The 23,633-nt window shown below is 39.3% G+C and overlaps 2 protein-coding genes across 2 annotated transcripts in view; both read left to right on the top strand.

Annotated features, from left to right (window-relative positions):
• Nucleotides 1–13,622, top strand: part of LOC117481298 (aryl hydrocarbon receptor-like) — a 39,613-nt gene extending 25,991 nt beyond the window's left edge. The window contains exons 3-11 of the mRNA XM_034128934.1: nt 2,284–2,405; nt 4,358–4,447; nt 5,169–5,283; nt 6,488–6,615; nt 7,535–7,737; nt 7,855–7,964; nt 8,352–8,493; nt 8,655–10,410; nt 11,087–13,622. Coding sequence (XP_033984825.1) covers nt 2,284–2,405; nt 4,358–4,447; nt 5,169–5,283; nt 6,488–6,615; nt 7,535–7,737; nt 7,855–7,964; nt 8,352–8,493; nt 8,655–10,410; nt 11,087–11,164 — 2,744 coding nt within the window. The 3' untranslated portion in view covers nt 11,165–13,622. The remainder of the gene's footprint in view (nt 1–2,283; nt 2,406–4,357; nt 4,448–5,168; nt 5,284–6,487; nt 6,616–7,534; nt 7,738–7,854; nt 7,965–8,351; nt 8,494–8,654; nt 10,411–11,086) is intronic.
• A 6,442-nt stretch (nt 13,623–20,064) lies between these two features.
• Nucleotides 20,065–23,633, top strand: part of LOC117481190 (aryl hydrocarbon receptor-like) — a 36,231-nt gene continuing 32,662 nt past the window's right edge. The window contains exons 1-2 of the mRNA XM_034128785.1: nt 20,065–20,179; nt 23,119–23,306. Coding sequence (XP_033984676.1) covers nt 20,139–20,179; nt 23,119–23,306 — 229 coding nt within the window. The 5' untranslated portion in view covers nt 20,065–20,138. The remainder of the gene's footprint in view (nt 20,180–23,118; nt 23,307–23,633) is intronic.

Raw genomic sequence — 23,633 nt, 5'->3', positions numbered from 1 at the left:
CATTGTTGTACTTTGTGCAGCCTGTCATTGGATTTGGACATGCCAAGCACAACCTGAGTATTATTAACAGTGAGGCAACCTCTGCCTACACTGGGAGTTTAGGTGCTTGCAACAAAGATACCCAAAGGTTTCCTCATAAAAAAAAAAAGGGGAACATTGCCAAGTTTTTTTTCGTAATCTCATACCGGGAAATGGTTGTGTAAACTGACTTTGTTCTTCGGCTGATGTTTTAAACGCCCGGCGGCTCAAATGAATGCAAGTGGTGCCTGTTACGTTAAATGTTCTAAGTCGCAGGACCTCTAAAGTGGTCCAGGTGAAAGTGGGGATCACTGGGCTGGCTTGTTACACATGTGATTGGTGGACAAACCGTTTGAGTGGCAGCATTGTGCTAACAGAGGAGTGTGTATCTATAGCCTTAGAGAACAAACCTGTTTTTCCGATCTCAGCCTCAGACATGCCGAGGCATATGAAGTGAGTCATGTTCTCAGTCATCAGATAGACTTTTTATATCCAAAGGAGTAATCAATCTGGAACAGAGACTACAAACATGTCTCCAGGCAATATGCTAAATGTGATGCTGCTGCCATGTGATTCTAAAACTATATGAAAGAGCCATTATGTGTTCCTCTGCTCTGCGCTGTATATACACTTAAACCCAGAGATTAGAACACTACCAATTATTACAACAAACATGCCTGTGTTTGTGATTTCGTGTTTCAAATTAAATCTCCTAACCCTGCTGCAGTATTTAATGCCTTAATATGTTAGTTATATTTTGTGGAATTGCATTAAAGCCACATTTAAGACATCATTATTTCCCTACGTGAATATGATTATGATTATATCTACTTTATTAAAGGCAGTGATGAATGATATGAAGCAGCTCTAAGAAAAGACAGATTTAAAGTAGAGAAGGAAAAAAAATGTTGCTTTATTAAAATCTCTTTGAAGCAGCTGTTTTTAATAGTGTTGAAGAAATTAACTGCAGTGGCCTGCTCACCGTCAGATTTGACATTTTGTCAAGAGAATTTTGATAATACAATAAAGTTAATACAAACTGCAGATTTAAGAACTGGTCTTTCTCAAACTTTCCTGAAAATAAACAGACTTTGGAAAAATAATATTCTAATGCTTTTTAGTTAAATTGAACATGAGTCACTCGTGTTATTGGTGTTTTAAGGAGGAGGATCATTTAGGGAAGACATTTTAATAAGTAAGGGTCGGTGGTGGGAAAGACGTCCAGTAGGGCAGCGATTAGGGCTGCTCAATTCATCGTATTTTAATCGCAATTACGATTTTGGCTTGCAACAATTATGAAAACAACATAATCGAAATAAAACGATTATTTATTTTATTTTTTATTTTTTTTTGTTGAATTATACTTAAAGGTAGGGTAGGTAAGTTTGAGAAACCGGCTCGAGATACACTTTTTGTTATATTCCATGGAATGCTCTTAACATCCCGATAGCAATGAATATCTTAAGTGCTTTGACAAAAAATCCATAAAAAAATTCATCTGTGGAAGCTGTAGTACTGTAAAAAGCACGACCAATCATCTGAGCCGGCCCGGCTAAAATAACTGGATGGCCTACCTGCCTGTCAGCCTTCCATCTGTGCACAAACTTATCTCGTGCCCTCATTGGTCATGTGCGCGTTCGTGTGTGTTGGAGGAGGGGCTCTAACCCTAACCCTAACCCTAACCCTAACCCTAACCCTAACCCTAACCCCACCTTTAATGTTCAGGGTAATCAACTGTTAAAAACATACTGTTCACATCAATAAATGGATGTTTTCAAAGTAAATGGATAATCGTTTTTAATAATCGTGATATCAATTATTGACCCAAATAATCGAGATTATGATTTTTGCCATAATCGAGCAGCCCTAGCAGCGATACAAAAAGACAGACGGACCCATTTAACCAAATTATTAAAACCAAGTGAAAGGCAATCCTACAATTGACTTTGCACAGCTTATCCCTGGTCCAACCCTGACCTACTGTAGTTCAATGTGAATTATTCTCAATTCCAGTGATGTTGGTTTGTTCTCAGATCTCAGCAATGACTGTTTGTCTTTGAAAAATAAAGACAAATGCAGAATGACAGATAAAAGTCGGCAAAAATATAAACATTTCACGTTTTTTCCTTTTCGTCAACCCAATCCTTTCCCCCATTTGAATCCTGATCACATGACCATAACCCTATATAACAAGTAACCTTGCTGAAAATGCAATATGTGAATTTCCCTTTGCTGACCTCTTCTATGTTTGTCTCCTCTGTGCAGCGAGCATAAAGAGCAGCAACAACAACAACTGCAACAACAGTCTGACGTTTCCTGGAGTCAACGGGCAGAATGGGAACAGCATGGACGTCTGCAGCTTCTCCGAGGGGGAACTGCTGCTCCAGGTAAGAACCAACTTCACATCCTCGTTCAGATTCAAAGTTAATATTAGACATAGGCTTATTATTTATCATAAAACTTGTTGGTTTGGTTATTGGGGGTGGGCAATACTGTATATCAAAAATCACAATATATTTGATCAAACACCTTGATATCCATATTGAAACAATATTTTATATATATATTCTGTGCTTTCACAAAATATTAACATATATGAGTTTGCTGCTAAATAATCATTATTAATGTGAATATAATGACTTGGTGGTTAAATGCAAAACTATAGAACAGGTATAATAGCCTGGAAAGTTGAGAAAAAATCAGCCTTTAAAACCAAGAGAAAACAACAACCATGCCATATATCAATATTACGTTATTATTATTATATTATTATATTTAAATTACGATATTCAAAATCTTATATGATATCAAGTCTAGTATGATGAAAACAATATATAGCCGAGTCTCTAAGATGCTTTACCAGCTACTTGTGTCCCTCTTTTTCTCTTCATGTGTTTGCCCTATAGCAACTATATAGCAAACTAAAAGTCAAATGAATGTAAAATGCAATAGGGAAATTCCTAATTCCTGCCAGAAACACCTGAAGCTAACCAAATTAAAATGAGGTGAGGAAGAGCACAGTCTTGAAGCTTTGTAAGATGACGTGCTTTTACCCACTCTGTTCCACTGCCAACCAATCTGTGTCAGTCTGAAAGCATCGCTACACAAACTCTCACACAATCAATCAACAGCAGTTTAAATACGTAGTTTATTAAGTGTCACTGCTGTACATAGAGAAACAAGTCCCACAGCCTGAGGCCAGCAGGTGCATACATGCTGTTCCACTTTGTTTATTTGTGAGCTGGTGGCTCTGTGTGGAAGTAATCCAGGTCTCTCCATGGAGGAGGACGTTTTGACAGGTGAGCTGCTCGTCTTCCTGCCTCTTGCCAAAGCTCGGCCACGCTCTGTGGAGCTTCACAAAACCGGTGCTTTGTTTAAAGTGCCCTGCGCCTCGTTTATTGACGCTCACCTGTCAGGGACATTTTCACACGTCGTCCTGCAGAAGGATCGCAACAGGCAGTGATTGTGTGTAAAAACAAAGGGCCTTTGAGAACGGCAGCTGTCGGTGTTATTCTAGATTCAAAACAGGCGGCAGGATTTCAGATTGAAATTGGAAACATTTTTAATTATGTTACATTGGGAGATAATCTGTATATTTTTTTGGACTGTGTAGAAACTAAAGTTAAATTTATAAAAACCGAGTTTGATTCAAATCTGTTATTCTTCTTCGAAGTTGAGCATATTCTGAGCCGTGCCCTGAGGAGCATGTTTACTGTAAACTAGCTGAACTTCCCTATAGTAACAGCAAACACTACAATTTACTGTATATGGTAGGGCTGTGCGATTATGGCAAAAATCATAATCACGATTATTTTGGTCAATAATTGATATCACGATTATTAAAAACGATTATCCATTTACTTTGAAAACATCCATATATTGAAAAAAAAATTGGAACAGTATGTTTTTAACAGTTGATTACCCTGAACTTTAAGTGTAATTCAACAGGAAAAAAAAAAAAAAAAAAAAAAAAATTACATTTAAAAATTTTTTTTTTAATAAAAATAATAATCGTTTTATTTCGATTACATTGTTTTCGTAATCGTTGCAAGCCAAAATCGTAATCGAGATTAAAATACGATTAATTGCACAGCCCTAGTATATGGACAGTTTACCCAACAATCAAAATCAAAAATATTGTTTTCCTCTACCCTGAACTAACTGACATATACCCAACTAGATTGATATATTTTGATCTGCAGAGTGTTGAAGATCAGCTGTAGAGTGTCTGTCATCTATGAAATATAATCAAACATGATGGCTTGTGATGCAAAGTTTTTTAAAAACCCAACCCCAATATCACTTCAAAGCTAACCTGACTGTCTTTTATTTTGTGCAGGCGCTGAACGGGTTTGTGATCGTGGTCACGTCAGACGGATCCGTGTTTTATGTTTCCTCCACAATTAAGGACTACCTGGGCTTTCATGAGGTGAGATGCTGTCTTAATCATTTTATAAACATTATTTATTTGTAGCATTGTTGGTTCCCACAGTTAAAGTCCTTGAAAGTGTGTACATTCGAGAGGTGAAAAAATCAAGGCCTTAACAGATTTAAGAAACAGCCATTAATAGACATGTGTTAATGAAATTATAAGAATGTATATATATTGTTTAAGAAATGAAATAGATGTGGTTTTACTTTGCTATTCAACTTGTTAAGAGGTCTATGTCTCCATCACTGAAAGGCAGTATTTTAACAGTAATCCATGTGTTCAAATATGCCGTTTTGGTTGCTGGCTGTGGAAGGAAATTGGGCCTAAAAAGTCCTTCAATTTGATGTTCATGAAGGTGTAGGAGTGTTCAAAAGGCAGCCCTTGTAGAGGTAAAATGTTGGCCTATTTGAAGTTTGTAAGTTACATTTAAGAGAGGGGTGACACATTGAAATGGTGGTGTAAAGAGCTGTCTAACAATTGGATCCAAAAAACTCCTATCCATATTTAATCTCTATGAACTATTCACCAAACCATCTATTGACCCATTGTGTGCTGAATAGACCAAACCATAAAGCAGTCATTTCAGCATGTTGTAAACACTTGTGGTCAAGCAAGAAAAGAAAGGCTAAATATATGAGAACTCTTTCACAGGAAGTAGATCCCTAATAGGTGTAAATGACATGAGTTGCTGATGAAGTGTTGCGTCTCCTCTCCTCAGTCGGATGTGGTCCATCAGAGTGTGTATGAGCTCATTCACACTGACGACCGGTCCTTGTTCAGACAGCAGCTCCACTTTGCCCTGAACCCCCCCACTGCTGCAGCGGGAGGAGATGGTAAGAACTGTGAATGATTCTTGTTTAGCTCACTCTCATTCAAGATTCAGATTCAAGATTCAAGGCTTTTATTGTAATTCGTACATAGCTACAGTCAGAGTTGGGTGTTACTGTAATAAAATTACTTTTGTCGGTAACGGAGTAGTGTAACGCATTACTTTTATAATTCAGTAATCACACTACAGTTACTAACATTGCCCCGACACGCGTTACTTTGTTACTTTTATAAAATCAGTCATAATCACACTGACAGACAAGAGGGGTTTCCGCCGCAGGTTTATATGTACGTAATCTGCGCGACTTGCGCGTCCACATCTCCACGTGCAGTGCTGCATAAACATGGCTGAGTCAGCGATAACTTTCGAGGGGTGGAGGTATGCCCATTATTTTGAGTTCGTCCGAAGAATAGACAGGAATGTGACGGTGAGGTGCAAACTGTGTCCAGGCCAGAAGCTGTTATCCACTGCTGCAAACACCACGTCAAACCTCAACAAACACCTGCAAAGAACACATGCTAAGGTGAAGCTAATAGCTAAGGACCCCCGAACCCAGAGTGAGGATGTTGTGAGTGCGCCGCCGCCGACTCCGAAGCAGCACAAATTAGAATTTGGAGGACCGGTAACCAAAGCAGAGATGGACAGGCTTGTAGCATCCTTCATAGTAGAGGTAATGTTGCCCATTTGCACAGTGGAATCACCATCGCATCGTTCAGAGATATACTGCGCAAAATACAGATAGCAGGAGATAGAGGACAGCCATAGTCAGAGCTATCTGGATCAGTCTTATGCGACAATGGAAACTGAACTAAAGAGAACATTTGAAACTTTAGCAGTCTGCGTGATCTGCCTGTAGGGAGGGGCGGGCTGGCCCTGCGAGTAAAGTAACGAGTAAAGTAACGAGTAAAGTAACGAGTATCTCTGGCTACAGTGTAGTTATGTCGATGAAAATCTTAGGTCACAGGCTCCTCCAACAGTGCAACACAATAAAACAGATAAACTAGTGCAAGTAAATACAATCAAATCGAATATAAGTAGTGCCATAAGAGTCTATATACAAGTGATACATAATGTGTAAGTTACAAACAGGGGAATGTTATGGATGTTCTTAGTTCAGGTGTTCAACAGTCTTATGGCCTGTTATGCCATGACTTAATTAATGTTTGGGGTAAATGATTCTGATGTGTGATCTCTACCCGTGTGCTCAGTCATGAAGACCTCTGGGAGTACGGTGATGTACAACCCTGATCAGCTTCCTCCAGAGAACTCGTCCTTCCTGGAGAGGAGCTTCGTGTGTCGCTTCCGCTGCCTGCTGGACAACTCCTCCGGATTTCTGGTTTGTACAACAAATGTGAAAAGCAAGTTAAATTGTCAGAAAAATGTGATGTAATGTGGTTTTGTTTACGTTTGTTTGAATTCAATAAAAGACACTCTTAAACAACATCTCAGAAGCCCCTACAGCAGGGGTGTCCAAACGTTTTTCACCGAGGGCCACATACTGTACAGAAAAATATACGAAGGGCTGGGCCACTCACTAGAGGCGAGGTATTTTGCCTCATAAGTTCTGTTATAAGTTGGAAAAGTCAATCCAATATAAGTAAATTATGCTTGGTACTTGAAAATGCTTTAAGAAAAAAAACAGCTCACAGCTCTCCAGAGGGTTTCATTTATTGTGTTAGCAGCTCATTCCTTAAAACAGAAGCTTCAGATTGTTTATAAGAAGAGGAAATATGAAGGGTATATTTCAAGGTTGTTATGTGAATTTGTTATTGGGCTTTTTTATTATCAACTTAGATTAGTTAGAACATGTTTTCAACTTTAATTGACTGAATTTATTTGAAAAGTGGTCTTATTAACGCATGAATACTACTGTGTAATATATTTTTACATTTATAGTTAAGAAGTACAATATAAGACGAGCAGAAGTTTATTATATTTAAGTCATTATACATTTTGAATTAGCTGAGGGCCGATTCAAAATGGTCCGCGGGCCGTAGTTTGGACACCCCTGCCCTACAGGAAACACATCAACCTTTACAGTATATCTTGTTCAAATAAAAAATCTTCTTATTTAGAAATAATTACTTTTTGAAATATGAGCTCTACTGTACCACTTTGAACTGAATTAAGCAGTGACGCGCACATAGACAAGTTGAATTAACCAGTTTAAGTATAGAGGTCCATTTATCCATTATATCTTGTTGACCTGTTTTTCGATCTGACTTACTCATCTGATTTTCTTTCACCCATACCAGGCTCTAAAGTTCCAGGGGCGACTGAAGTACCTCCACGGCCAGAGGCTGCTGAGGGACAACGGGAACGGTAACAAACCTCAGCTGGCTCTCTTCTCCATCGCCATGCCCGTCCAGCCTCCAACCATCGTGGAGATCAGATCTAAAATGCTCCTCTTTCAAACCAAACACAAGCTGGACTTCACACCATTGGGCGTTGATAGCAGGTAGAACAAATTCTTCCTTTCTCTGATTTATTATCTTGACAAGCTAATGGGTGAACACTTTCTTCCAAGTATCTTCCAGTTTAACAAACGTAATGTTTTTCTTCTGTCTCTCTCCAGGGGGAAGATTATTCTGGGTTATACAGAGACTGAACTGTGTATGAAAGGCTCCGGCTACCAATTCATCCACGCTGCTGACATGATGCACTGCGCCAACAACCACGTCCGCAGTATGTCACTTTTCTCCATTACAATATTAAAAAGACTAAACCAAAAGTATTGAATTTTAAAACCACATTGTTTCAATCACTTTTGCTATCTTTTTATATATTAACCAGATTAAATGTTCACATTCATATATATATTATTTTCAGACATTGTTTTACAGCATGTGTATATGTGTGTAAACCTTACAAATATTTGGACTACTGCCCAAATGAACATGACGTTTTTTCATGCCAATTCTTGCCGCACAAAAAGTAATCTTTAGGTTTTCAATAACCTTTCAAGCTTTCCACGTAGACAGATTTACGGCGTGAAAAAAACCATATGTACGCAGACACATACATGGCCACCTTACCGATAACCCGGTTGTTGTTTTTTTCTTTATCTCACAGTGATTAAAACGGGGGAGACCGGTCTGACTGTCTTCAGGCTCCTCAGTAAGTGCAGTGGCTGGGTGTGGGTGAAATCCAACGCCAAGCTGATCTTCAAAAATGGAAGACCGGATTTCATCATCGCAGACCAGAGAGCTTTAGTGTGAGTTTTTGATCCTTTAACAACAGTGGCTTCATGGGTTGATAATAAAGATGTTACTATAGGGCACTTCATCAGCAGAAAACATTTGCTCAATCAATCCCCTTAATAAGACTCCTATCCTGGTGGCAGTAATGTAACATTTGCTATTTGGTGTGTTTCAGCAACGCCGAGGGGGAGGAGTATCTGCGTCAGAGGAGCATGCAGCTTCCCTTCAGCTGCACCACAGGAGAGGGCGTCCTCTACAACACCGGCCCAACGGTGGACCTCGCACAGTATCAGTTCGACAAAAAGTTCAGCAGCACCAGCGACATGAGCCAGGATGTGCTCCCCGGATCGCTGGTGGACTGCTTCCTGAAGCAGGATGAGACGGCCTACATGCCAGCATTGGAAAGCCAGTTTCCTGTGGATCAGGTGTTCATGGACAGCGAGGCCCTGATCAGCGTGGGTAAGGCGTGGCAGGAGAGTGGAGCTACGGGCACAACGGAGCCTGTGGTAGTGAAAGAGGAAGCCAAGCGGTCGGTGATGGCCGTCATTGGCAACCTGGAGAAGTTGAGTCACGACGGGGACTTCTGTGCAGCGCTGCAGGACCTGGAGGTGGGTGATTCAGAGCTGATGGACTGGGAAAATGCCCTCAAGAGATTAGGTCAGGACGATGATCAGCGAAACAACGTCAAATCCGACCTGGACACCATCCTCACTAATGACATTTTTGACTACATTGATAATGTTTTGTTCAAAGAGAAGGAGAAAGATCTGAGCACCAGCCCGCCCAGCTGCCTGACAGCGGCCAACAACAACCAGCAGAACCGCTTCACTGCCCAGCTGTCAGCCACTGCACTCGGGGAGCAGCAGTTGTTTCAGACCATGAGCCCTGAACTGAATTACTCTCCGATGAATGGACTCTACGCTCACCAGCAGGAATCAATGAATGGCCCAGGGATCGCAGAGTCTGCTCAGATATTCAGCAGCACCCAGAAACTCTCTCACAACGGTCCCCTGATCTCTCAGGCCGACACCAACCTGCTCCCTCTTCAGCAGCTGCAGCTCCAGGACATTTTCAGCCCGTCTATAGAGCTCCCGGAGCTCACTGTCCCCAACCACATCGCTGGTGTAGCCTCAGCCCCGTTTCAATCCTGCGGGCAGGTATCTAACAACCACATGGGCGGCACTCGTGGGATTTCTGCACAGACGCAGTCCAGCCAGTTCCTGCTGCGTCCTCAAAACAATGTGCAAGCTCCTGCAATGGCAGCGAACGGACAGTTACTGCAGAGCTTTGTTCAACAACCAAACCACGTGGCCGCAGGTGTAATAGACATTTTGCCACCCCTGATTCCTTGCATTAACTTTATTTCCGCTAACACGCCTAATATACCTGTTCCCTTTGCCACAAATCCCCTGCAAGGAAGGGGCCCTTTTGAGACGCACAGCCCCCAGGTGCAGCCGTGGCCTCAGAGCCAGCAGAAGCTTCCTGACTCTGGCATCATGCAGAACGGACACAAACTGATGCCAGTGTGCAACAGCCAACTTAAGGAAAGCCAAACATTCCCGCGTGCCGGCCTCTGGCCACGGAGCGTCCCCGGACTGAACCACGCTCAGCAGAACGGGCTGACGTGCGGTCAGGCAGCCACTCACATTAGCTGCATGTTCGAACAGCACTTTTCTTCCGGGCCAGCAGGAAGCGACGTCCGGGCTTTCCCTGGCACTTCAGGCCTGAGGGGGGCCGACCCGTCCCTGGATCAGAGTCCTCCTCAAGGGTCCTGCTACTTCCAGTGGAGCCACAGCGAGCCGGTGGTGGGATCGTCCGCCATCAACCAGGAGAACGCTGACATCAGTCCTCTGACGGCCCCCCCCATCATGCCCTCCTCAGACCACACACTCAACATTCCTCACTACCTGGAATGCCACAGACACACACAGGTAAACAGTCATCTCACCCCACAAGATCAGAAATGGAGAAATCAATGAAAAATGATTATTGTCAGGCCATTTTAGATTTATGATCCCAAGAGGATATTTGTTTACAGCTTGTACACAACAGAAATACACATAGCAACACAGCAACAGAACATGCACATAGCAACAGATCCACAAGTAGTAACATTCAAATATAAAGATAGTACTGAGACTTCATGTATGCATCCATACCACAATTAAACCGAATAATTGTTTATCCTATACAATGTAAGACTATTTGAAGCTTCCTAGACCCAAATGTGACGCATTCAAGTTCCTTCTATTGTCACCCAAAGTTACACGTTTCATGATATACAACAAAGAAGATTCTCCTTATTAAAGAAGCAGGAATCCAATTTGTTTTGTCATTTTTTAATATAAGAATAATAACATTTAAATGTTCTGTCATTGGCTCTTTAGTTGGGTATTTGGCCAATTATTCCGGCACATATTTAATATTATTAAGTTGAGAAAGAAAAACAGCTGCTTTCAGATTTTCCTGATTTTTGCTTGTTTCTTTGCAAAAACAATAGAGAAATAACTACTTTAGAAAGATAGATGTACTTCCTTGATACAACATTTTGAAATAACTTTGTTTTCGTAAACTCACCATGTGTGCTCTCTCTGCTTGATCCCGCAGGATGAGAGAGTCTCCGCTGAACTCAATGGGATGTTTGCCACTCCTTCCCGTGACGTAGCCATGTACCTGACAGAGTGAAGTCAGCCATCGTGTTACTTCTGTAGCGAAAGAAAACCCCGGAGAGGGACAAATCTCAGTATATAGTTCGCCTGTATCAGTGCTTATCCACAGACTCTCATGCTTACCCATATTGCCATATGTTTTATATAACTTTGTATCATTTATATGTTGTCCAGTCTGTGATGTTTAAATGTTTGGCTTTCAGTTTTTAGTGAAGATACACTATAGTAATAATGAAGTATAAAGCCGATGTGCGTTTACCGGGATGGAGCTTGAGCCAGCTGGTCAAGAAAATCCAAAGAGCCAAAGAAATAGGTTTTTATAAGGGAAGCCAGGCCAGGGACATCCATTATCTCCCAAGTATAAATACCTACAAAACACAAAAAAACTGAACATACTGTCTTTGTAGTAATCAGTGTACAGAATCGCTGAAAGTGACCTACCTGAAAGCACAGCTGTACCTTCAAATGAATATGATTACAGATGAAATAATCTGTGTATTTTAAATGAAACCCTTAAATGTGGTTATTGTAAATGTATAATACAATCTGTAACTATATTAGTAGTATTTGTTTCACCAAGAGATCCGCTTTGGCTCACAACAATCTCTCATATACATACTCGGCATGTGATATCTGTGATAATCTGTGCAGTATAAATGTGCTTTTCTGGATAACGCCTGTCAGTTAGGGATGCATACATATCTCAAATCCCAAAATGTAAGAGCAACAGTAAACACAGCAGAAAAAAGCAGAGAAATCAAGAACAATTGCTAACTACTGTGAGCAATGCAAATATTCTCATGTGTTGTTTTATTTCCATTTCAGTGACATATTTTAATAAGCATAGCTGCAGTTGAGTTGATTTGAATGCACTGCTGCTAACTAAACCTATACTTGTGGGTTATTTTAAGAAGCATCTTACTCACAGCAATTGGACTAAAAGTAAACTGCAAGTCCTGAGCTTCAATAAATCAGTCCATCAACACCACATTCCCCCTAACTTTTATGCACTGATCTCAACAAAATGCTCAGTGATTGCAAGAAAGAAATATTGTAGTTTCAGGTAATATATGACTTTAACTTGTGGAGACTCAGCCTGACTTATTCATTTACATCCCTCAGAGGTGTGCACTTTATTTAATGTATTTTCTAAACTTCTACAAGTGCAAACGGCTGATAAACACAATGCAATCAACTGACTTGATGCAGTATTGAGGATCGCCTGAATTAAACAAGTCATTGATGGACGCCTTTAAATAGATCAGCCCATTCCACCTGCATCCCTCACACAAAAATACTCTTTTCCATTCTCCAATATTCCGTGGTCCTACATGGGAACACCCTAAAATATATCTTGCTTCAACCCAAACATTAATTTATATAGCAATCAGCATGACCATATACACTTTCTTGTGCCTTCATGCCGGATCGGCAGCTTAAAATATCTTCATATACATTAAATATATCTGTGCCTTGTTGTATAAAGCATCTTAAATAATATGTTCCGTTTTGTTTTCCTAAGGCGAACCTGTAGAGCTGCACTAATTTAAGGGAAGCCATGTCCATATAGGAGATACAGTATCCTTACTGTAAATGAAATGATTGATCCTGCATTGTGCATTTCAAGGCTCTGAGGAATTTGTTGGTCCATTTTCCATTAAACAAAAACATCCTATACAATGGAAAGAAGGGAACATACTTAGCTTGACCTATCTCTATAGAGATGGTAAGATTTCTTTCACTGATGAGCGGAGGATTTAGTGTTGAGACTTTGAGATTCAAACTGGTCCAACAATGCGTTCAGATCATATACACTTTTGCTTTGTCTGTTTCCTGTTTGGCCTCTTCGTGTTGGCTCCATTTGTATCTGCTTCTCACCAGGTGTTTGTAATATCCACACTACAATAAACGGCATGAATGGTTTGGATTAACCTGAGCGCAAACAGCATTAACATGGCAGCTTTACCGTATTCCTGCTGCACCGTGGGAACTCACTCAGTATTTGACCTTTCCTTAAGAAACAATTGTGTATGTTCTTTTGGAAACCTTTCAGTACAGCGCTTAAAAATGATTGGACACATTATAATATGGCCTTCTCGCCTGTGTCCCTTTTTGCTTCTCATTTTGTACGTGTTGAAAAAGTATAGGATCTCAGTGTGAAGCAGACTGGAGGCGATAAGGACAGCCTTGGATATTGGACTTTGATACAGACATGTCATGACTGTAGCCACTATGAAAAACCTGGAGCCAAATGTTTTCTTCACAGCGGTGTTGATGTTTCTATGCTAACATGTGCCTTGCCATATTTCTGTTATTCGTAAAAAAAAAAGTAAAGAAAAAAAACCATTCTATTCAGTTCATGTAATCCACGTAAACCTAGTAGTTATAGTATCTATATATCATAATATATGTTATACAAAAACAGCCTTTGTCTACTGTTAAATGCTTTTTCATAAATATATGTGTGCAATGATTACAATTGTGTTTGGCTCTTTATTTAATTTTTGTAATGCTATTCATCCTTTCATCTGTATTTGAGAAAAAAATAAGGGTTTAGAAAACAAGGACAGGCAAGGATAAGCAGCACTGCTATGAAAGACTCAGGCCTGTTTTTTTTTTATTTCTTTTACAAATAAAAGATGGTTTGTCCTCCAGAGGGCTCACTCTCCCTCTCTTTCCCACCAGTTACTCATGTAAACAGCAGCTGTATCCCAGAGGCTTCTGTAGGTCGATAATTATGGCAAAACTAAATGTTACTATGGATAAACAATTATTACTACTTTGATTATTATGGATATTTATATTATTACTACTACTTCAAACAGACAGTTAACTGCCATAATGCAGCTCATGTCTTTCTTCAAGATAAATTAAACAATGCTATATTTTATTTTATGTAGACTGTAATGAGACTGAACTGCCTATTTGTCACTAGATTAAAATACTTAACATGGGGTACCTCATGGACCAAAAAGGGCAATGTACATCATTAACAAGCCATGCATTGGAATAAATAAAACAAGCATCTGCCTCATTGTATGGCGTTTTGAAGAATATATTTCACACCCTCTATTTGAAATGGACATTATAAAATAGCTGACAATGAAAGGAAAGCTATTTAGGAACAACTGTGAGGCTGTACCATCCTGCAACTCATGTTACTGCCGGGGACCCGGATGAGGGGCAGGAGCATGGCCCCACCTGCTGGCAGCAAACTAAATAGGGTTTAGTGGTAATCACTCAATAACTTCCAACTATATGTATTCATTACATTCAAAATACCTCTATTGTCATTATACTGATTGGACCTTTTTGTAATGTTTTAATTTACTCACAAAGTCGAGTTTCAACAGTGTGGGAGCATTATGAAATGACGATTAACATAAAAAAGAATGGCACATATGTTATGCCAGGTGTGGCTAATCACCTGTCGACCAGCTGCAATCTGATTGGCTGTTTTCCAAAGGTCAACTCTCGTTGTCATTGGCTGAAGACTACTGCAGTCAGCCTTTACTAGTTATTTTAAAAAATAAAGTTACTGCAGGAGACTCACCGTGAAAAATGTGTATATCTTCAACATTACACAAGTTAACTGTGCCTTAATTGTGCCTTTTGAGGATAATTTCAAGATAAAACAACTTTGTACCAGTCGAGTGTTAAACCAAACCTCTTGTGAAAAATAATCAGATTAAACTGGTGGTGGTTCTCAGGGAACAGTATGGCTAACTGCTAGCTTGATAGAGAATATGCTTTTTTGCTTCCCGTGTATTTTCTATTTTTATATTATACATGTTCAAGAAATGGCTTTCTGGATATCAAACATCTTTCTGAGAGGATTATCAAACATGAAAACAGCGGGACAACACGGTAAAACATGGCTAATGTTAGCCAAACTCAGAGGTACGTGCCATATATGTACTACAGCGTTTCCAGCGGTCTTGTTTGGGACACGTTAAATGAAACGAATGCATGTGAACGGAAGACTTTTTTGAAAACGCATACTGTGCATAAACGCAAACGTTCCCGTGTAAAAGTAGCCATAGACTGTATGTGCCCAGACATTATTACTAGAACCAGAGGTGGAAGAAGTACTCATCTTGTACTTTAGTAAAAGTAGAAGTACCAGAGGGTAGGAATACTCTGTTACAAGTAAAGTCCTGCGTTCAAAAATGATACTCGAGTAAAAGTACAAAGTATTAGCATTGAATGATGTTGTTGTTCACATCATTAATCCAAATCTGTAAAGTAACTAAATATATTAAATAAATTAAGTACACCATTTACCTTTAGAATTACTGTTGGGATTAAGTACAAAGTAGCAAACTTCAAAAAATTGAAATACTCAAGTAAAGTACAAGTCCCTGAAAATTGTATTTAAGTACAGTAGCTGAGTAAATCTGTCCAAAGTAACCTGTCGTTTTGGCCCCAGCATTTAAATGAGCTGCTTTGGTTAGTGTTTAGCCTTCACTTGCTTCTAAAACACATTAGTTCCCACCATAGACTGTATGACAACATAAAGTACATACTTCAATCAGTAAAATGTCAAGTATAAAAGAAAATGCTTTTTTTTGTGTTTTTCATCTGATCATAGTTGAAAGGCATGTCAGTTCGAGAGAGTCACATCAGTGTGAATTCAGCAGGGATTTGATTTAAAAAATGTATTTAATAATTAAGTCATTCTCTACACTTAGTGTGCGCCTCCTATGTGGCATTAATGCTTAGATGAGAATAATTTATTGAATTGCATATCTGTAGATCTACAAAATACCATATATTTTGTTAATGGGAATTTATAATTATTTAAATAACTTTCAGGTAAAAAAAAGAAGAAAAGCAAGCCTACTTATAAGGATACTGTTTACTTAAAGTTTACACATCCAATACTTTACTGTAATGTACAAATATTGGCCTTGATGCTTGTTATGTATGCTTCAACCAGATTGTCCTTTCCAGGAAGTGTTTGTCTGGTTAGAAGAAAAAACATATGTATGGCCTTTGTACTTATTGAGTCTACATGCAGTCTAGTTTATCCTCTGTAAAGTGACATGGTCGCAATGTTCTAACCACCAAAAGCCCACTTTCCAAAGTCATACGTTTTTTGTATTTTTGTGAAAGCTGTAAAATAACAAGACCTTTTTTCCAAAACAGAATCGGACCCCAGGCCACAATCTAAATGATGACTTACAAAGCCACAACCCTCATACATTTTTCAGTAGTTTATTATTTTCCACTGCAGAGGCACATTGAGGACAAGAGTCTGCGTGCTAATGTCATATTATACAGCTTATTGTATGACTTGTTTTCCAAGTTCTTTTTTATTTTACACTGTCAACTGTGCTTAGAAAAATAAATGCGTATAGAGAATTCTTCCAGGCAACATTACAGATTGACAGATCTTCAATGCTGAATGCCAGATATCTAATATTTACAATAGGATACAGATGGTTTTAAGAAAAACATATTCTGGAAAAACAATAAACGAAACGTAATGCATTGTCAAAAAAGTCATACTATTTTTAGAGTCACAAAGACAGAACAGATATTGTTCTTAATCAAGCCTAAACATTTCAGTGACATAAAACGTAACCATTATACCACTAGTACTTGTGTGCCAGTCTGCCTCGTTTCCAAAATGGTTACATATTGTAAATGCTTGATTGTGGGTCGACTATGGGAAAAATCATCATCCAGATTAAATGAATCAATATTTAGACCCTTTTTATGGCGACGTCATGATTACATCTTGTTGTTAGCTGAAGGCGAATGTAAAAACTTGAGGCAAACAAGTCAGTGATAGGCTAAAGTTAAACATCTTTGTATTAACTGTGTAATTCGGTGCCAGAATCCATATAAGCATGGCCCAAATTTAATTATTGCTCAATAGCTGACAACATCAACAATTTGACCACAACAGCGTAAATAAGACTTTATCAGGCATTTTTTTCCATCCACTGGCTATCAGCTGTGTTCTCCAGTCACTCTTTGTGGGGAACAGTTCTGTCACGCATGACGAAATCTGTAATGACATGAAATCAAACCCTTAACTACATTAAACCTTATGTGTAGCTGCTGTTGTTTTTGTCCTCTACCGTTTGTTTTCTAAGGATTATATCCTTGAACATGTAGCAGTAGACTTGATGGTCATATCCCCAAGTGGAATGAGTACAACATGGAAGAAATACTATAACCCCCCCCCCCCCCCCCACCAGCTTGGTGTGCTTCTTCCAGTCTGAAGGGACTCCTCTGCTGAGTGCACGGCTCCACCCAGACTGACAGGACGACCTTGACAGCAGACAGACCTTAAACACAACAGCTCTCTTTTTTCCTGGTACTGTCGGGCTCAGAGCAGAAAAACACATTTACAGCTGTGGTGTGTGTCTGACCCGCGGGACACACAGTGTCTAAACACACAACCTTTCTTGTCCCCGACCCCCAGCTCCTGCAGGCATGAAGGACAAGTGCCTACAGATGATGTGTACAGGCCAATAACTAAAATATACACACAGAGTAAACTTAGAGTGACAGGAAGGCTGAGGTAAATCATGAATAAGTGATTTGCCTTTGTCTGTGTGTCTGTTGATAATTAGAACCCAAGAAACTGGATGAAGGCTCCAATCAATAACTTGCACTGATGTGAGGGTGGTTATTTTACCAGACTTCTCACTAAAAAAAAAAGGGACAAGTTATTTCCCAAACACAGTCATAATGCTGTGTTAATTAGCAAAACCATATTTCCTTTTACACCTTTTCTGGCATCACCTGGATAGCAGTAATCATTATTGGAATGCTTCTTGTACTTTTTACCCTGCTACTTCCAGAAAGGAAAAATGTATCTACTTTTTAAACGCTTTACAATTCAGTTTTTCAAAAGTCACATATATCTGACTTGGCCCACATGGTCATCTTTCCCATACATGACTGTGGAGTAATCCCTTAAAACAGAGCAACATCACCATCCTTGGGGACCTTAAAGCTGCAATAAATGAAGTCGACTACAATACAACCTATCGGCATGTTGGCCTAGTTTTCTTTCTACATGTGTTGTGGGGGGTCTTCAGCACCCTAAGGGGGTCTAAAGTGGTCATGTGACTCAAATGTATGCATTTCCGTAGCTGAGCATCTACACGTATCTGTCTTTGTCTGCTGTCAAAACACAATGAATCTCTGCTTCTCTGTTTTCACACAATCTAACAAGATTAGAAGTCAACATCTCCCCCAGGCGAGCTACATGAATTATTTACATATATTCTGTAGATTGTAAACTTGTGTGTAAAAAAAGAAACAATGCATTACTGACTGAATTATGTCTAATGGTAGGGGGAAAAGATTTATATTAGAATCGAAATTCTTATCTTCTGAGATTCTATATAGATCCAACATTTATCACACAATAACTTATTAATAACAATGGACAATAATACACACCATGTCAAGTTTTTTTTAATCATTAATGACTGAATAACAATACAGTGATATTTTAAAAACATTTCTGCTAGCTGTCTTGTTGAGTTTTAACTGTTAATTCTAATTTTAAGTAAAATGATATTTGTGCATATTGCATTTTACCTGCCGTTTTTCCTGAAAATTGTCTTCCAAGGAAATGCCTCTATCATTAAGTTTCTTCTTTTAATTTGCATGATGACAGGATCTCCATATAAGAAAAAGGACTATATCATGAAGATATGATGATCACCTGGAGAATGTAAGTCAAATATGCACCTTTTTGCTCTGTTATACCAACTCCTGAGAGAAACATGGACCGTTGGCATAGACAAAAGTTCACTATATCTACAGTACTCGATCTGCAGTTTCCTGTTGAGTAAAGCTGTATTTTAGATTTGTTTAATTCAAACTGAAAACAGGTGCCTGCTGCTGTGGCTGAAAAGACTTGGGGCATGAAAGCTAAACATTGCAGCTCCCTTAGAGAGGAGCTGCACATCATAGGTGATACTAGGCTACTCTGTAGGTTTGCATTTGTAGCCTATTTAAAAAACGAAGTGGCTTCAAATAAATAACTATAGTTTCAGATCAACTAGCATTGTTTTTAGTCTCCTGGCTGCAGGTTCTTCTCATTTCCTGAAGCTCGCTGCAGGTGAACATCCTCAGAGAGTTCTCCTGGATGTTGAAATGAATTCAGTTCCATTATTTAAAAGTTTAACCCCTGACCCACATTCAGCACGGGCCACCGCAGGCTCAACATAAACCTCCATATCGCATCTGAGCGCTGATTGGACGGTGGACCTCGCCCGTGAACGCGCCGGCGTGCACTCTCTGCCTGTGTTTCCAGGAGACTTTCCCACTTGCCCGCGCTCCGGTGTTGTACTTTATAAGAAGCTTCTTGAGCGCGCCCCCGTCAGAAATCTGTGTCGGGCGTGCCCGCCAGTGGAATGCGCGCCCCCGCTGCCCCCCTTGCAGCTCATGTCCGACGCTAATTGGAGTGCACCACTGATGTCGATTATAACATGTAAAATATCTGAAGCTTTTCCTGCAGTTATTTGGAGTTGTTTAGTAATATTTATAAACTGGAGGAATGAGGAGCAGGGTTACTCTGCAGATTGAGTTCATTCTCAGATAATTTCATCCTTTTTGTCTTGGGGATGACACTCAACATCGCCTTTTTACTTGGAGCAACTTCATCTTTCTGCGAGGGCTAATGGGACAGCAACTCTTTCATCGTTTTTCTGCGTTGTCCTTTTTAGCGGATCTGTTTCTGCAGAACCTCCTGTTTTAGTTTTGATCCTGCAGCTTTTGGTTGAACTCCCAAGTGAAGCGGCCCATAGAGAAGGAGGCAGAAGAGTCCTGCTCCACCGAATTGATCGCGTTCGGTGTTTTCTTTTCGTTTTACTTGATATTTTTCTCAGTTTTACAATGTGTTTCCAGTCTTGATCTGGAGGATTACGGAACATTATTGTTGTTGGCTTACATGTAGCGGAGAAATAGGCTCTGTATTTCTGAGGGATTCATCCGAGGTTTATATAAGAAGAGCCGTCATGTATGCTGGACGCAAGAGGAGAAAACCAGTCCAGAGAGCGTAAGTTCATTTATTTTAATATATTTGTATTATTATTGCCAAATATATACTTTTTATTTAAATAAACCTCGTATTTAAATGTAAAATCGACCTGCAGAGTATGCGTTATTGGGATGTTTGTTTCAAAATGCACCAACCTGCGACATGCACCTTACAGAAACCAGATTCTTAATCAATTTAGAAAATAGATTTCATTCAAGATTTCGTTTCGTTCTTAATGTAAAGTCATTTTAATACACCTGCATTTGATAACTATATATTTATCAATTAACGTTTGGTCGTATTATGCACTTTAACACGGTGGAAATGCTCAATGCTGTAAAACACTGTGCTGCCTGCTGTAATGCCTGCGGATTATTGCAGGCCTGTAACTGCGGCCTGATTTTAACCTTAAACTTTTCCCTTTTGATTTTAATTCATAAATAATTGTTTTAACATTTCACAGTTAATAAACAACAAATCAACTAATGTGCTTTTGTATTTTTGGTGTTTAGTTTTTTCTCAAAATGTCACTGAGTCACTGAGCCTCTTGGTGTTGCGCCATTTTCTGTCTAAACGCCCTTCGGAGGATCAGAGACCTTTTTTTCTCGTCATGTTTTGATCGGTTTAGGGTATTACATGATCGGTCGTTTATTTAAATCATGAATTTGTCAGGCCTAATATTTTAGAAATCTTAATACGAAAAACATGCCTTGTCCCTTTTTATTTTATTAGATCGAACAGTTTCCACTTTTACCTGACTTTTTCCAAGCATACATTTGATTGAACCCTTAGGATTAATGATAAGAACCTCAAAATTGAACAAAAACTATAAACAATAATTATAACTATGAGCTATAATTATAAAGTCTGAGCAGTTGCAGTTATTGTTTGGCTGTGACATCATATTCAGGCAGCCATTTCCCTGCCAATATTACAATTAAAACCAGGTCCAAAACCAGGTCCAAACATTTAAGCAAAAGCGTATGAAACAAAAGCAGGCCTTTGTATGCTCTGTGTGTGATGTGATCACATGTGACCGAGACTGGGGGGGGGGGTGGGGGGGGGGTTTGTGCTAGTGAATTGTCCGACCTGCCCACTAAGGTACCGGCCCACCGGGAAAACTCCCGGTATTCCCAATGGCCAGTCCACCCCTGGACATACTGCTGCCTGATGAGGACGTTATTCACCTGCTGGTTAACATGACTGCAGCTCTCTGCCGTAGCTTCTGCTCCAAGTCATTTTTTGTATAAGAAATTCATGAAGTAACTGTGAGTGAGACCTGCTGCAGGCAGTGGGACAGGTGCTTTTGTAAATGCTAAAATATGGGAGAAATTAAAGACAACAATTAATAGGGTGTATCATTCTTAAAAAAGAGAATGTAAAACTGTTGGTGAAACACATTTCATACAAAAAAGATGAAAAAGTAAGCATTTCATGTAAACACACATGAATGCACACACAAACGGATACATTGATCAATGACTGTTTTGATAATTTATTGATTTATGGCTTGCTGGTAGCAGAACCCCCAATGTGAAGATGTATAGCATTAAAGCATTATTATTTTTTATATTTAGTATTTCATGACATCTTTTGGACTAAACTGAAAAAAAACTTTGAATTAATCATGATTCAAAAATATTCCTTTTCAGTATAGTCACACACACACACACACACACACACACACACACACACACACATACACACACGTCAAGCACAGTGGCTTCCATCACTGAAGTGCAGTATCTCCATTGATATTGAAGCCAAGTGATGAATGTATCAGTTATGAACAGTAATAGCCAATCAATTGAATGCTTAGTGTCAAATATTTTTGCCGCAATATTGTTGATGTTCGTGGGTCTAAGAAAAATAAAAACGACAACTAAATCCAAGTTCCTAATATTTTCTGACTATGTTAAGGCTACACAGACCCCATTTAAAAAAAAAAAAAAGAAAAGAAAAGCATCCTCTGTTTAAAACCTCCTTTCAGGGTATTCAGTGGGTTTTTTCTTCTCATTTAAATACTTGTCACAGGCCTAAAGAGGTACAGGAATGGCCAAAAGAATGAATGAATATTGTTATCAAACAACAATGGTATTAATAATAATAGGTAGGTTAGGAACATTTAAATATGATTTTTCTTGTGTTTTGTGTGCATTTGTCTTTTTAGGGTTTTTACATTAATATCTGCATCAGAGATGTTTTTTTCTTTTTTTTCTGTGTTATGACCCTACTTAGAATCTTTCTCTGAGATGGGGTTTCATAGGAAGGCCCCTTCTTTTATATTTATTAATTATCAAAGGTTATACTTTTTTACACAAGTTAGAAATACTAATTTAAACACTAACAATAATCTGCCTCCTCCTGCATTACATGTGTTGTATTTTGGAAAGTATTGACCTTTGATACAAGCCTTCAGCTAACATTATGTTTTAGAAGAAATGTAATTACCCTTTCCAAACTGCAAAATCTTTGGAAATGATGTGTCAATTGGGGAAGAGTTTATGAAAAATGTGTTGTGATAAATCCACTTAAAAAGGGGCAAATTTAATTTGAAGCACTTGCGTAGATCAAAATGCTTTTACTAAAGTTGATTTTGAGTTGCTAAAAATAGCACTCGCACACAATTGAGCTGCAATAATTTGCTGTGTCATTCAAAGTGCAAATAACAATGCATGCAAAACAATTATTTTAACTTTCGAAAATTCTATTAAATAATTTGAAGAACTTTAAAAATATTGCAAAATCTGGTATAGGACCATCAAGGTGTATTTGTTATAATCTCAAAATCTATCACTGCACCCAAACATGTTTTCTTTGGCTTGATAGTTCCTCGCAGCATATGAATGAAAGGATATCACAGAGAAGTCATATTTATATTACTGTTGGGGTCCCCTTGGGCCCTTACCAAATCCTGGGGATTTTGTTGTGACGTCTCTCCATTTATTGTTTGTCAGGGTGAAGCAGGCACCCTCTGAAGGGGCCAAGTCCAACCCGTCCAAACGGCATCGGGACCGTCTGAACGGGGAGCTGGAGCGCCTGGCCAGCCTGCTGCCGTTCCCCGAGGAGGTCACCGCCAGTCTGGACAAACTCTCCATCCTCCGCCTGAGCGTCAGCTACCTGCGCGCCAAGAACTTCTTCACCGGTAAATTCACTTATTGTACTATGTATTTATTGCTTGGAATATAACGGTTACGGCTTCCAGTGTTTATTGGTGTTCTGGGACTTTGCTTATTTATCATATCTATCATCATGCCATTTAATGCTATCATTTGTTTGCTATAAGGTTGACTCTTTTCGATGGTTACATGGCAGCATTGACCACGTCTGTCACATAGACCTGTTTGCGGGCAGGTCCGGAGAGTCATTCTGTGTGCCATGAAACTCAGAGAAGATCAATATGAAAATAATGAGCTATGACACAGAGGGAGAACTCTGCAACATGTTTAGCCTAGCTTAGCAAACATTATCT

Source organism: Trematomus bernacchii, unplaced genomic scaffold (genome assembly GCF_902827165.1).
Source record: "Trematomus bernacchii unplaced genomic scaffold, fTreBer1.1, whole genome shotgun sequence".
Lineage (NCBI taxonomy): Eukaryota > Metazoa > Chordata > Actinopteri > Perciformes > Nototheniidae > Trematomus > Trematomus bernacchii.
This window is presented reverse-complemented; position numbering and strand designations above follow the sequence as displayed.